This window comes from Leopardus geoffroyi, chromosome D1 (assembly GCF_018350155.1).
Source record: "Leopardus geoffroyi isolate Oge1 chromosome D1, O.geoffroyi_Oge1_pat1.0, whole genome shotgun sequence".
Lineage (NCBI taxonomy): Eukaryota > Metazoa > Chordata > Mammalia > Carnivora > Felidae > Leopardus > Leopardus geoffroyi.
Genome location: NC_059329.1, coordinates 111408198 through 111423170, shown reverse-complemented (window position 1 = coordinate 111423170; position 14973 = coordinate 111408198). Strand labels below are relative to the sequence as shown.

The 14973-nt window shown below is 64.2% G+C and overlaps 2 protein-coding genes across 6 annotated transcripts in view; one reads left to right on the top strand and one right to left on the bottom strand.

Moving 5' to 3' along the window:
• The window catches only part of IGHMBP2 (immunoglobulin mu DNA binding protein 2), a 97551-nt gene that overhangs the window by 17976 nt on the left and 64602 nt on the right, over positions 1-14973 (bottom strand). The window lies entirely within an intron of this gene.
• On the top strand, positions 955-8973 carry LOC123602043 (mas-related G-protein coupled receptor member F). 5 transcript variants are annotated; one of them, XM_045486208.1, is made up of 5 exons: positions 1126-1237; positions 2116-2207; positions 3535-3583; positions 3685-3798; positions 7106-8973. In XM_045486208.1, exons 4-5 carry the CDS (start codon positions 3709-3711, stop codon positions 8087-8089), a joined length of 1074 nt encoding a protein of 357 aa, XP_045342164.1. In that variant the 5' UTR covers positions 1126-1237; positions 2116-2207; positions 3535-3583; positions 3685-3708; the 3' UTR covers positions 8090-8973. The 5 variants fall into 5 exon arrangements, with proteins under 5 accessions (XP_045342163.1, XP_045342164.1, XP_045342165.1 ...); XM_045486209.1 differs by having other exon boundaries at positions 3510-3583; XM_045486210.1 differs by having other exon boundaries at positions 3507-3583.

Here is a 14973-nt window from a genome sequence, read left to right as displayed (position 1 = left end):
CTCCGCTCTGGGGTTTGCAGGGACGTCGGGTCCCTCCATCCAGGGTCAGGAGGCCTGTGGCCCCAGGGCAGGTGCCAGGGCCGCGCTCTATTTCTGGGACCTCTTCAGGGTGCCCACCCCGCCCCCCATCTGGGCACCATTTCCTCCCACAGAGAAAGCACTGATGGGAACTCCCTCGGGCTCCCCGAGGTCATGAGAAAGTTGGCCCAGGGCAGGGGTGTGTGCCTTTCCTGGTGCCTCCCCGGGGAAGCCACTCGTCACCACTCCCCGTCCTCACGGTCCCCCCTGGGGCCCCTGCGTCCCCCCCCCCCCACGCCCGCCTCAGGCTTTGCCTCGCTGCCCCAGGACCCTGAGGAGGCTCGCGGGGTAGGGGGGGACGCCTGACTCATCCTCCCGCGGGTCAGGCACGCACAGCCCGCCAGTCCCCCCACCCCCCCAAGGCGAGCGCTGTGATTTTCCCCTTGTGCCATCTGATAGCTATTAGGGCTGGAGAAAGGGAATTCCCGGTTCCGTAAGCCGGCAGGGCACCCCCCCCGCCCCGGACCCAGGCAGACTCCAGGTGGGAAGGGGGATGGGGCCACACCTGGGTGGCATTGCCGTCTTGCCCCGAGTCTACCTCTCAAAAGTGCCACCTTCTCCACGGAGCCCTCACCTTGCTACCTCCCGGCGCCTCCGTACCAGCCCTGAGTGCATTTAAACCACCGGGTGGGGACCTGCCCCTGGTGGACCTGCGCGCCCCGAAATGCCCAGTGGGAGCCAATCCCAGGCAAGCGGACGGCCCGGTGCTGTTTCTCCAGAGCAGCCCAGCGGAGCTGCGAGGGCGCAAGGGAGATGAACAGCTGGACTCCCGAAGCAGTGCTCGGGCCAACATGACGTCACCAGGCCGGGGGATGAGCGCCCAGCGAGGCCGGGGGGGGGGGGGGGGGGCGGGGGGGCTCCCGAGCGGGGCATTCCTTCCCGAAGCTTCATCCCAGCTGGGGCTCGGCCCCTCCTCCCCCCTCCTCCTCCTCCCCTTCCCCCTCCCTCCGGGCCTGGAATTGGGTTTGGGGCGGGTTCTGCTCCCAAAGCCATCTCCTCCGGCAGGCGGGCAAGCAAGGGCCGTCCTCTGCTCTGAGCTCGCGTTTTCTGAGGCTCCAGCCAGTGCTCTGGGCTGGCCCGCTGCCCTGGCGGGTCGGCGGCCAGAGGCCGGTGTCGTGCTCCAGGAAGGAGAGACCTCCGAGGACCTGGGCGGCTGCAGGTGGGTCTGCGGGGGCCCTGGGCCCAGGGCAGGGCCTTCTGGGAACCAGGGCTGCAGGGAGGAGGCCAGGCGGGGAGGGAGAATGAGGTGGGCGCCGTCAGGGCGGGCAGCCCCCAGAAATCACGTGGCTCCAGGCAGGAACCCTGACACTCCAGAGCCGCCTCCCGCACACTCCCGAGGCCCTGACGGTCCCCCCTCCGGCGGCGGCAGGAGCCGGCATCCTGGCAAGGCCTGACCCCCCGTGCTGTCCTCCACTCCCGACCTCCCCCTCTGGCCCTACCCCCACCCTCGCCAGCCGTCCAAGTCCGCTTTCTGGAAGGGCGGGAAGGGAACACCCAGCCGGCAGCGTCCCAAGTGCAGAGAGATGGCTCCCACTGTTCCCAGGGGCTTGCTGCACGGCCCGCGACTCCCACCTTCTCCCGGACAGATGGCACCTGGTGTGCTGTGGGCTCTCCAGTCCCCAGAGTAACCTCTTCAATTCAGTTGTGAGCTGGGGGGGCGGGGGGGGGCAGTGGGGTGGCAAGGAGAGGGGCTGGGAAGACAATCAGGGAAGCGGGGCTTGACCGTGCCCACTGGAGGACAGCCCCGCCCTGTCCCCGTCCCCGACAAACTGGGGGCTGGCTCGTGGCAGGGTGGGCCGAGAGGGGGCGGACAGGCGGCCAGAGCCCCAGTGGGCCTTGTGCCGTGAAGGGAGGGTCAGGGGTGCCCTGAGCCGACAGCTTTTGCTGGTTCTGCCACAGTCCAGACCCCACCCCAAGAATGCGCGAGGCGCCCACCCCTCCGCCCCTGCTCGCACACGCCGCTCACGCACACGCCTTACGCGTGTCACACACACGTGTCTTCTCATCGTCCATCTGGGGGGTCCGCTTGGCCTCCAGATCTCTGCCTGGGCGCCATAGCTTTCCAGACTGCCCGTGGCAGGCGGGAGGAGACACAGTAGGGAGGCCCCACGTGGAAGCAACCAGCAGAGGTGAGCCCTTCCTACGAGCCGGGTCCAAGCTGGGCATCACGGGCTAGCCCCGGCCGGCTGCCCTTTCGGGGCATCTGTGTGCCGGGGGCCTAGCTCGGCTGGGGTGAGAGGGCAAGGTTTGCAGTCAGGACGTCCCCGGGGGCCCAGACCCAGGATGGCGTGCGACCAGGACGACCGAGCGGGAACGCTGGGGACGGGGGTGAAGGGGACCAGGAAGGATAGGGTCTGAGGGGCCGGTAGCTTTGGGGTTGCAGGCAGGAGAGGGAAGCCCCAGCGGGTGGGTAAGCATGAGACCCGGGGGAGGCAGCGGGGACAGTGCAGGGGCTGGAGCCCGGATGACGCCTGGGGGCGGTGGGGGGGGCTATAGCACCTGCTCTCTGCACGCACACGCTGTACACGCACGCAGACTCGCCCACTGATCGTCGAGCCCCAGGGCCCCCACCCCGCGTACAGCCACCTGGGGCACTGGCGCCAGCAGGCACCCTCACGGCAGGCCACGCCGAGACCCACCTGCCGGGCGCACAGGCGCTTGCCCACAACACACACGGCCACTCTGCCCAAGGGCCTGGGGCAGAAGGGCGCTGTGGGGGGCGGGGGCCGGGAAGGGAGCCGGGCCGCCGGCGGGCCAGGGGTCTGATGCCCGCGCTGTTCTGTTCTCCGCGCATCCCCCCCCCGCGCCGGGGCTCGGGGCTTGAGCGGACCAAGCGTTAAAGAGGGTGCAGGCAGCGCGCGGACAGCCCCCCTTCCGGCCAACGACCGGCGCGCCTGGCTCGGCCCGCCCCAGCCTTCCCCAGGCCTGCCGCGTCGGGGAAGGAATTCTGGGGGAGGCCGCCGAGCAGCAGCCTTCCTCGCGTGGGGAGAGGGGTGCCGGCGGCCTGCGGCTCAGCCTCAGTTTCCCCACCTGCACGGGGGGAGGGACGGGTGCTTGCCTGCTGGAGCAGAGCGCAGGTTGGGGGACGGGAGACCGTTCGAAGGGGCACCTGGGGCAGATGGACCAATGCTCTGCCTGGCCAGCGTGCAGCAGCCTCTCCCAGGCGGGGATGTCCACCCCGCCACCCCCAGAGCCGACCTGGCTGGCTCCCTCCAGCTGCTCCAGCCCCTCTGGTCTCAAGCACGCACAAAATCTCCGAACTTGCTGTTGTCACATGCACCCCGGGCAGGGGACCTCGCCTCCCGGAGCCCTGGAGTGCCCCTCATGGGCAGCGAGTATCTAGAGTATCGTGGGGGGGGGGGGGGGGGGAATGAGGAGCCCAGGCAGGAGGGGACAGTGCATATGGATGTGACCTGTCCCGTACTCAGCAGGATGACCTCTGTGCCTCCCACACAGCCCTGCCCGGAGGGAGCCACGTGCTGGCTTGTCAGCCTTTTCCTCTAAGGTGAGAGCCCCTGGGGCCTGGGGACGGGGATCCGGAAGGTGGAGGGGCTTTCTGGGCGGGGGACACGGCTGCCCTGACGTGACCCTTTGTTCCTCTGCCAGGGGAGGTGTGCGGGGCCGCGAGCCATGAGCGGAGCCGTGAGGAGTCTGGACTCGCCGGGCCTGGAGATGGTGGGAAACTGTTCCTGGGAGGCCCATCCCGGGGACAGGAACAAGGCAAGTGCTGGCCGGCAGCAGAGGGGGTCCGGGCACCGTCGGGCCGGGTGTGGTGGGAGAGGCAGACGGAGCCCAGGACCTCCTCCCCCTGCACTCTGCCGCCCGGGCCCATCTTCCGTCAAAGGACGAACAGGGGGGCGGCAGGCCCTCTGAACCGTGTGGCCCCCCAGGTCTCCAGTGTCCTCATCAGTGAGACAAGCACGGGGAACCGAAGCCTCGAACCCCTCCCTGTGCAGACCCTGTGCTCCGTTACCACCTTGACCGGCCTTGTTCCGCCTCTCCCCCGTGGAGACGGGGTGGTCAGCTTCTTCCCGTGGCCCGTCCCTGCCAGGAGGCCCTGAGACGCTGGCTGCAAGGTGGCGCCGATGTCGTGTGCCCCGCGGAGCACCACCTGCTCCGGGCCACCCCGTGAGGCCGGGTCTGGCGGTCCAGGCACCCGCCGGGGCCGAGACTCTGACAACGCACCAGGCCAACACCCCTTCTTCTCTTCCCAGCCCCCTACTTCTCTGAGGTCCTTGAGAATTCTGGAATTCCCTTCTCAATCCCAGGCGAAACAGTCTCCAAATTGGAGGGACCCCTCGAGTTTACCTAGTACGACCTCATCCACTTTCGAGGAGACCCAGGCTTGCGGTGGGCCAGTAACTAGACTGGGACGAGCCCCGAGGTCTGAGCAGAGGCCGGACTCCTGCCCGGGGCCCGTGTCCCTTAGCCTCCTCCCATAGTGACCACCGTGGAGCAGCAGCCACGGGACGCAGCGATGGGACTGGCTGGGGAGAAGTCTCCAGAAATCTCCAGAGAAAACCAGAGCCCCGGGAGGGGGGCCAGGCTCCGGGGCAGGCTTTTACGAGGCGGGATGTGGCTGGAGATCACAGCCACACGCCCCGTGACTCACCCGGCCCTCCCGCTCTGACTCCGAGGAAGGGACTGCAGACTTTTTCCAGCCTGGAGAAGCTCTGAGTGATCCCTCTGCGTGGGCTTGTCTGGGCACCGGGTCTTACGGATTCTGGGTCTGGTGCCCCAGCCGGGGGCGGGGTGGGGGGTGGGGTGGGTGGCACTGCTCCACGGCCTGGAGCAGTCAAAGCCACCAACAGGAAAGGCTGAGCAAAGAGGAAGCCAAGGGGCTTGGTGGCTGACAGACAGACAGACAGAGATGCTGAGCCAATAAATGTACCTAGAGGATGACGTGTGGTGAATGGGACGCCCTTAAAGAGCTTGCCCTGACCTCACAGAGGCTCCCCAAAGTTTGGCCAACACCCTCCGGCCCCTGCTTGCAGATTCCCCTTGACCGGAGCCAGGACGGAAAGGCTGTTACGGGGGATCAGGCCCCAGCTTTCTGGCAGAGCTGGGGGCCATTTCTTTGGGAGGGAGTCACGAGCAGTGGGAACTAAGGAATACCCTGCGCTACCCCGGGGTCAAGGGTCAGGTTCAGGCTCTGTGGGAAGGGTCAGTGATATCTTCCCGGGCTGAGAGAAGGCGGTGACAGCGCTCTGGGCAGCCTTGTCACTTGGAATGAGAGGTCAAAATGACAGCCTGAGAATGCATCCAGCCTGTAGATGTGTTGTGTTTGGCCCACAGGATGTTTTTTAAATGCAAACATGTAAAGATCAGGGAGGTTCACGTTACAATCCAGAGTTCTGGCTTCTCTGGGGAAAGGGCGATGGGGCCACTGGGCCCACGGTCCTGTCCCCCACCCCCCTAAAACCCGCCCCCCCCCAGCACCCACCAGCTGGAGCAAAGCCCACCTTGCACAGATCTGCCGCCCCTCCCCCACAGTCGCAGGGGACCCACCTCGCCCAGACCCAGCAGGCAAGACAGAAACCCAGCCGGGTGCCCTCAGGCAGCCACAGCTTGTTCAAGTATCAAAGTGCTTCCCCAGAGCATAAACAGCTGTGGCCTCCAGTGTCTCCCCCTCCCCAGGGAATCCCTGGCCCTCACGGAGACCCGTCATGATCCAGAAACCCAGAGTCTCCCTGGCCCCCTAGGGGACCGCCTCTGATTCCCCAGGCCTCCCCGATCCCATTATGGGACACAGTCCTGCTCCAGTTAGGGCCAGGGTCCGCTTTTTAAAATCAACTATTTCATCTTTAACTTTATTATTTTTTTTAGAGAGAGAGAGAGAGAGAGAGAGCTCTGGAGGGCGCTCGTGCGAGCAGGGGAGGGGCAGAGACAGCACCCCAAGCAGGCTCCCGGCTGCCAGCGCAGAGCCTGACTCGGGGCTCGATCCCACGAACCCCGTGAGATCACGACCTGAGCCGAAACCAGGAGTCGGACGCTCAACCGACTGAGCCACCCAGGCGCCCCCAATTATTATTATTTTTTTTTAAGTATTTTCATGTTTGGGTGGGAAAATGGCAAACGTACAGGAGACGGGCGAGAGCCGCTCATACGCAGACACGCCCTTCACCGGTTCATCGTTAGCCTCTTACCACCCGCGCTCTCTCTGTGCACCTCACGAGAGGCTCCTTCCCAGAATTGTTGGAAAGCAGGTTTGCAGACATCAAGCCCCCTGGTCCCCAAACAGCCCGTACCCCTCAAGAACAAGGACATTCCAGGGGCGCCTGGGTGGCGCAGTCGGTTAAGCGTCCGACTTCAGCCAGGTCACGATCTCGCGGTCCGTGAGTTCGAGCCCCGCGTCGGGCTCTGGGCTGATGGCTCAGAGCCTGGAGCCTGTTTCCGATTCTGTGTCTCCCTCTCTCTCTGCCCCTCCCCCGTTCATGCTCTGTCTCTCTCTGTCCCCAAAATAAATAAACGTTCAAAAAAAAAATTTTTTAAAAAAAAAAAAAGAACAAGGACATTCCAGGACGCAGCCACAGCGCATCTGCCCGTTCAGGAAATCTAGGGCTGGTGCCATCCCGGGACACGCGGTCCATTCGCACATCCCCCCCGGCACCTCGTGACATCCTCTCCGGCAACCCTTAGAGCCACCGTGAGGTCCGGGACGCCGCGTGGCCTTTCCGGTCGCGGCTTCATGGTCCTGCAATCTGGAAAGGTCCCCCGGGGCTTTCCTCACCTCTCGTGACGAGGACACTCGTGGCCCAAAGTCTGTTCCGACAGGTGGGCGATCGGGTGCCTTTCCGGGGGACTGACGTCGCCCCTGTCGGCCCGCTCCAGGCTGCTGGCCGCAGGCTCTGCGACACCGCGGCGCAGAGTGGTGGCGCTAGGCGGGAAACGGGGGGTGGCCTCTGCTCCGGAGCCAGCCGCTCCGCGACGCGCCTGTCAGCAGGACCCGGCACGCCGGGCTGCAGGTGCGGGGGTGGGGGCGGGGCCCAGCCAGCATCACAGGCGTCTGCCCTCTGCCCCCGCACAGATGTGTCCCGGCGTGAGCGAGGCCCCGGCGCTCTACGGCCGTGGCTTCCTGACCATGGAGCAGATCGCCACGCCGCCACCGCCGGCCGTCGTGGACTACATCTTCCTGCTCCTGTGTCTGTGTGGCCTGGTGGGCAACGGGCTGGTCCTGTGGTTTTTCGGCTTCTCCATCAAGAGGAGCCCCTTCTCCGTCTACTTCCTGCATCTGGCCGGCGCTGACGCCGGCTACCTCTGCAGCAAGGCCGTGCTCTCCGTCCTGAACACGGGCGGCTTCCTGGGCACGTTTGCCGCCTACGTCCGCGCCGTGTGCCGGGTCGCGGGGCTCTGCACGTTCGTCGCCGGCGTGAGCCTCCTGCCGGCCATCAGCTCGGAGCGCTGCCTGTCGGTCGTCTTCCCCGCCTGGTTCTGGCGCCGTCGGCCCAAGCGCCTGTCGGCCGTGGCGTGCGCCCTGCTCTGGGCCCTGTCGCTCCTGGTCACCACCGTCCACAACTACTTCTGCGTGTTCCTGGGCCGCCGAGCGTCCGGCGTGGGCTGCAGGCGCATGGACGCCTTCCTGGGCATCCTGCTTTTCCTGGTCTTCTGCCCGCTCATGGTGCTGCCCTGCCTGGCGCTCATCCTGCACACGGAGTGCAGGGCCCGGAGGCGCCAGCGCTCCGCGAAGCTCAGCCACGTCGTCCTGGCCACGGTCTCGGTGTTCCTCGTGTCCTCCATCTACCTGGGGGTCGACTGGTTCCTCTTTTGGGTCTTCCAGATCCCGGCCCCCTTCCCCGAGTATGTCACCGACCTGTGCATCTGCATCAACAGCAGTGCCAAGCCGGTCGTGTACTTCCTGGCCGGGAGGGACAAGTCACAGCGGCTGTGGGAGCCTCTCAGGGTGGTCTTCCAGCGGGCCCTGCGAGACGGCGCCGAGCTGGGGGAGGCCGGGGGCGGCACGCCCAACACGGTCACCATGGAGATGCAGTGCCCCTCTGGGAACGCCTCCTGAGAGGCCAGCGCCCGGCGGGGGGGAGGCAGGGGCCGCGGACTCCAGAGACCTTCTGCCGCAGGACGGGAGCTCGGCCACCGCCCCGGGGCCCAAGCGCAAGGAGAAAAGTCGCTTCCTGCCCTCGCGCCTCCTTCCCCGCGGGCTGGAGGCGCTAGGGGCCACCGGGAGACTGAGAAGCCACCTGCAAACGGGCCCCGACAGGACCCCCCTCCCCCCAGACATTGTCCTCGGCGCCCAGAGGCTTACTGTATGGAAGTCACCCCGGGCTGGTCAAGGGGAGGCGGGGGGTCACCCAGGCCCGTCCGCCTCCTGCCCCTTTGAATCTGCCCTCCTTGAAAATGACACAGCCAGCAGCACGGTCGCCCCTGGGGTCAGCAGCTGCGCCCCTGCTAGGGCACCTGTTGTCTCCATTCCATCCAGTCCAAGCAATGTTGGGGAGCCGACCTGAGCGCAATGGTGCTACCTGGGAGAAGGTTCTGGTTAACCTGCCTTGGAGTTCAGTCTTTCTGCACACAACGCCCCAGCCCCCATCCAGGAATCCTTTGGGGACTTTAACGGGGGCGGAGGGGGGGTGGTTTCTGGTCATGGCAAGCAGCCTGCCGGGACGGAGCTCGGGCCAGCGTGGGCAGATCACTCCCTTCTCGGACTCCATGCGGCCAGCCCCTGCCTGGACCCCCTCCGGAGTGCAGGCTGCCATGTGCCTGGTCCTCGGGGCTCGGCAGACCGGCCAGCAGCCTCTGGGCTCCAGCCCCCGCCTGGGAGCAGGTGCTGGCTCGACCCGGCCACCCCAGCCCACCTCCAAGCACAGTGGCCCTGTGCAGCCCATGCAAGTTTTATGGAAGCCAATAAACGTATATCAATAAACATTTTATATCGTGCACTGAGCAAGGCTCCCTGCCCTCGGTCCCGTCTGTGTTCGTCCGCGGTGAGGGCGCCCTTCAGCGCCTATGGGCCCAGATGGCCGCCTGCCCATGCTGTGCCCCACCCAACCTGCCCTGTACCCCAGCTCTTGTGTCCCCTCCCCTGGCTGGTCCGTCTACACCTCCGGGATGCTCCCTCCCCCGGCTGGTCCGTCTATACCTCCAGGGTGCTCCCTCTCCCGGTAGGGTTTCCACTCCTCTGCCAGAAGGGGCTTTGGTCAGCCGCACTGTCCTCTTGGCTAAAGCCTGTGCCCTTTCTCCCCCGTTCTGGGCCCCCCTGCTCCCCTTGGAAACACTCCTCATGGTCCCTAGTCACTGCCAGGCCCGGTGCTGGCTAATGCAGTCCCTGCCTGTAAGGCCCACAGTGTGTCCACACAGGGGCTCCCCGGGTTGGGCTGCTGATTCCATCCCTGTCCAGAATGTCCCCCTCTGTCCCCAACCCTCCAGGGTGGGGGCTGGGGGTGGCACCTCCCTACTGCCCAGCAATAGGCTGGAGCCCCTCCCAGGGGAGACTTCAACTCGAGCCAGGCCAGAGGCTCCCTGACTGCCCCCCCCCCGCCCCCACCCCTGTCCTCCAGCCAGCGTCCCAAGAGGCCCGTCTTAGGCTCTAGGTGTCCAGCCTGGGATCCCAGCCCCGTTTTGGGGAAGCTCTGGGGGGATTCTGCTCACTTCATGGGCCCAAGGAGAGCCCAGGGCAGAGAGCAGGGCCCCTGTGTGCCGGCGGCCGGGAGGGGGCTGGGAGGGGGCAGGCCGGGAGGGGCTGGGAGGGGGCCGGTGGCTAAGGGAGCAGCAGTACCTCCGGGCCCGCCCGGCGGCCAGCGTTCCACCCGCAGACCCTGGACTCGCTCCCAGAGCGGGGGCCACAGGAGCCCCCCCCCGGGTGGGCTGACCCCCAAGTGCATTTCTTGGTGACCGGCCCCCCAGCTGGCTGGACTCATCCCTCCCGGCCTCTCCAGGCCACTGCTCCCGTGCTCCCCTTTCCAACAGACCCGGCTGCTCCTCCTATCGAGGCAGCTGCTCTGCAGGGAGAGACGCACCCGTGTCTGCATCTGTCCGCGTGTCCACGTGTCCGTGTGCCCAGAGGCAGAGGAGCCCATCCCCCCACCCCCATCTCTCCCCACCACTCCACCCCCCAAACCCCCCGACCCCCTCGACACACACACTCCCCGTCACCAAAGAGTCCCCAAGGAGCAGAGTTGGGGGCCTCACATCTGACACCCCTGGGGACTCAGAAGCAGGTGGGGTCCTGAGGACACCTGCGGGGGGGGGGGGGGGGTGAGAGCAGGACCCTTCCCTGGAAAAGCTTCCAGCAGCCGGCCTCCAGGCGGGTGGAGATGCCTCCAGTCCTGAAGGGGGCCCAAGGGTTCCTCAGGAGCCCCCACCCAGCCCCGAGTCCGCTGCCGGGAGCTACCCACCCCCAGGAGCTTGGAGCCGCCTCGCTGCCCGGGTCCGGCCACGGCAGCTCAGAACCCAGGCCCGGGGCCGGCAGGTGGGCGGGCGGCCCTCACTCACTGCAAGGCCTGGGCGTCAGGGAAGGGCTGAGCCCCTATGGGGAGGCACATCCGCCTGAGCTGGGTGGGCGCCAGGCCTGGGAGGCTGGGGGTGAACTCTGGGGATCGCGCCTCCCCCAGCCTCTGGCCCCTTCTCGGGTGTGGACCGATACAGTCTTTCCAGGGAGCGCGCCTTCTCCTCCCCCTCCAATCCCCGAGCCTGGACCACCTATCCTATCCAGCCTGCACATCTAGCCACAGCCTGGACCACCTCGCCCTGTGCTAATGGCAGAGAGGCTCACGGCCGCTTTGCTCCTCCCTCCTGGGGTATTTAATTATTAAAAGGGCCGGGAGGGGAGCTCGCTGCGAGGTGGGGCAGATGCACCTTCACTACCTACCCCTCCCCAGGCAGCTCAGCTGGGCCCACCCCCAGCCTCCTTCTTCCTGGGTGTCTCTGGTGAAGGCAGGAAACGGAGGCCCCGAGCGTCACGGGAATCCACCCTGGAACTGTCTGGAGCAAGGGGTCTGGCCATCCTCCCCTGACAACCTCTGGTTGGCAGCGTTCAGCGAGCGGTGTCAGCGTCCCTGGGGAGGAGCTCGCAGGCAACGAGTAACACTTGTCTCACTGCCCCGCCCCCCAGCGGTTACCAAGCCCGACTTTCTACCACCACGGGCTATGCGGGCTACAGGGGATGGGCGGGTGAAGGGGCCGGGGTTGGGCTTTGGGCCGAGCTTTCGAGCTTTCGGTGGCGATCAGTGCAGAAAGGAGCCAGCCGACGAGCGCACTCCTAGACGACGCAAAAGATGAACGGGGCCAAATTTGGAAAGTCAAGAACAAGCCCCAGAGGGACAGGGGGCTGCCACCTATAAGCTGTGGGGCATGGATTTTGTCACATACCGAGCACAGGCCTCAGGAGCTAAATCCCTGGTGACGCACGGGCAGCGGCAAGGTGGACAGGAGGCAGAAGGGTGGCCCCGAAGGAGGGACATTCAGGGGAACGGCCTATCCCACGCGCTGGGAACTATTACGGACCACATAGTAGGCGCAGCGGGCCCCGGGCTAAGAGCTCCACCTGCAAAACCAGTGAACCTTCTCAGCAGGGCTCCAAAGGACTGCCCGTTCGCGCCCACTGTGGAGCCACAGTCACCCTCCAAAGGCTCAGTGGCCCCGTAAGCCCCCGCCAGCAAAGCACTGCGAGTTGGGGGTCCAGGGGCGCCACATGGAATAGACAGGACAGGCCCGTCACAGCCCGAGTTCAACCCAGGCCGGCCCATCGCTCGAGACCAAAGCCGGCGGGGGGGCAGCTCAGGCCGAGGCCCAGGCTGCTGGAGGCTGTGCGAGCGGGACATGGGAAAGGGACGCCTGTCCAACAGACAGCACAGCACCCGGCCGGACAGCTGACGCCTCTTCCTGCCTTCGTCTCCCCTCTTAGTGAGAAGAAACGGAATGCCTCCCTGGCACCCGCCCAGCTCTCCCCGAGCCCCCGCCAGCTGTGGTTTCGAGATGATTGGGGTTGGGATCTTGGGCCAGAATTTTGAAGGGCGAGATCTTTTCGCACATGCGCATCTCGGTTCAGGATCCTCTGCCAAGGCGACGGGTCGGGGTTCATCTGAAAGGTGGGACCAAGGGATGGGTCCGTTTATGGTCCCACAGAAGAGGAGAAGCCCAGCCCGAGGAAACGAGCCCTTCGACATGCCGGGAAGCTGCAAAAACACGCTGCACAGATCTTCCCGAACGGGGGCAACTCGGAATGCGGGCAGAATTCGTATGTTTGGGCCCAGCGGGCGCTGGACGGTAGCCAGTGGGGCCTAGAGAAAACAACAGGGCACGGTTCACAAAATGAAAACTCGTGGAAAGTTCTGCCCCAGTGAGTCAGGATGCCAGCGCGAAGTTTCCTGGCAATTCCAGGGAAGGCTTACCTACTCAGGAAGGTTTTGTGAAAAACAAAAATCTTTGTGACGGATTGAGTTGCGGCCTAATTTCCACGCGATAAAATACACCCATGGAACGAACAGCGCGATGACCTTTGACACGGGTATGAAGGCCCACGTCCTCACCAAATCAGTACGTGGAATGTTTCCATCCTCCCCCAAGAGAACATCGCCATCGCCCCCCACGAAAATGTCCCGGGGCCCCAGAGCACCCAGCCCCACCCCGCGACGGCCCCGCCCGCAGCCGGAGACGGCCGCTCGCCTCTGCTTTATGCCAAAGAGATTCTAGATCAGAGATCTGCTTCATAGGCAGATGTATTCACTAACCGGCCACGCCTCTTGGTGACCAGTAAAGTAACAGATGCCAAGTGTGATCCAGCTTGGGGTGGGGGTGGGGAAAGTGTGTGTGTGTGTGTTTAAGGAAGTCGACTGACTCACCCACCAGGGACGCTCCAGAAATGATTTCCGCTTCAGATATAGCTGGATCTGGAGCCTCAAGTGATGTTCTCAAGGGTACTTCTCCTCTCCCGCTTCGCGTCTATTCTCAACGAATGAACGAAACGGCCGGTAACCAGCAGCTCCTGTTTCCATCCCACAAATTCAGCAGCCCCCGCAGACGGTCCCTTTCCTCGTAACCGTAAGATGAGTCCCAACGACTGTGCTCACTGGCCCGCAGAGCCCCACGCTGTCCCCCAGAGTGGGGCCTGGGGGTGGCGAGGGGGGCCACTCACCCGAACCCCACAGGCTGAAAGCAGGGAAGAGGTGTGAGCTCAAGGGAAAACCTGGGTGTGTCGGCAGCAGGAGACGCGGGCAGGCAAGGTGGCGAGCGCGGGCCGTGGTCCTCCTGGACACCACCACGCTCCCTTCCTCCCCGCAGACGATTTTAAATGCTCCTACCCAAAATCTGTAGCTGTACTGTGCGTTCTCCTCTCCCCCCGGAAGAGAAAGAGTCCAAAGTCAATTCCAGGGACTGCCTCCCCAGCACTGAGCCCAGGATCGGTGGGCTGTTTGCGTCTCTCTCCTCCGGATCCAGAGATATGTCCTATGATAAATGATTGCCACCCCCAAGATGCACAAGTCATGGCGGAATGACTGTGATCCTTTAAAAATCCCATTTGGGGGCGCCTGGGTGGCGCAGTCGCTTTTAAGCGTCCGACTTCAGCCAGGTCACGATCTCGCGGTCCGTGAGTTCGAGCCCCGCGTCAGGCTCTGGGCTGATGGCTCGGAGCCTGGAGCCTGTTTCCGATTCTGTGTCTCCCTCTCTCTCTGCCCCTCCCCCGTTCATGCTCTGTCTCTCTCTGTCCCAAAAATAAATAAACGTTGAAAAAAAAATTTTTTTTAAATAAAAATCCCATTTGGGGAAGGAAAGAACAGCAACCACACGCCATCGGCCCGTAGGGTATTCCATACTGGACGGGAAGCAGTAAGGATGTCAGGCAGCCAGCCAGCATGCTAGCCAGGATCCAAGATGGCGCCCACCATCCACTTCCTGGTATCCCCAGCCTCATGTAACCCCGTACTGTGAGCGCAGACTGGACCAGGAAACTTGCTTCTAACCAACAGAATGGAGCAACAATAATTAGAGATTGTGACATCCATCTTGCCAGCAGACTCTCCCCACCCCCGCTGGCTTTAATGAAGCAAGCGGCCATATTGTGAACTGCCAAACTAGAGATCTCCCCACGGCAAGGAGCGGAGGGCAGCTTCTGGCCAACAGCCAGCAAGGAACTGAAGCCCTCAGTCCAATGGCCAGTGAGGAGCTTAATCCTGTCAACACCCACGTGAGCCTGGAAACTATCTTCCCCCAGCTGAGCCTCTTGGTGAGACCCCCAGAGCCTGCATCCCGATGGTAGATGTTTGAAGGCTTTGGCTCTGGCCCTACAGGGTGAGCCATTTGGTGCCGAGTTGGGGGAATCTCTGACGACGCAGCCCTCCAAACTCTTTGGCTTTTTTTTGTTTTTTAACTTTCTTTCCCTGTTATTTTGCTTCTGCTTTCCGTCAGCTCCCTGAGCTAGTAACCAAAACCAGATCCCGTGGGGCGCCTGGGTGGCTCGGTCGGTTAGGCTTCTGATTCTGGATCTTGGCTCAGGTCATGATCTCTCGGTTTGTAGCATCGAGCCCTGCGTGGGGCTCTGTGCTGATAGCATGGAGTCTGCTTGGGATTCTCTCTCTCCCTCTCTCTCCCTGCCCCTTCCCTGCCCGTGCTCGCTCGCTCTCTCTCTCAGAACAAGTAAATAAACTTTAAAAAACAATCAATCCAGATCCCCTGTTGAGTCATGGTCCTTGAAGCCAAAGCCTAGTGCAGGATGCGCCATCATTCCGTGTCAAAGACGCCGCTGTCCCCCTGGCCTCAGAGGATGACCTCCGTGAGACCGCAGAGCAGTGAAAACAATCGCTTTGGGTGGAGAATCGGAACCCGTCTGCCTCCTGATGCGCGCGGCCTGACGTGACCAGCGGGGTTGAACAGTCCCCACTGTCACCCCCAGAGCCCGGCCACACTGCAGGAGAGGGCTTGTGACACGCCTCTTCCAAGCACGAGTGT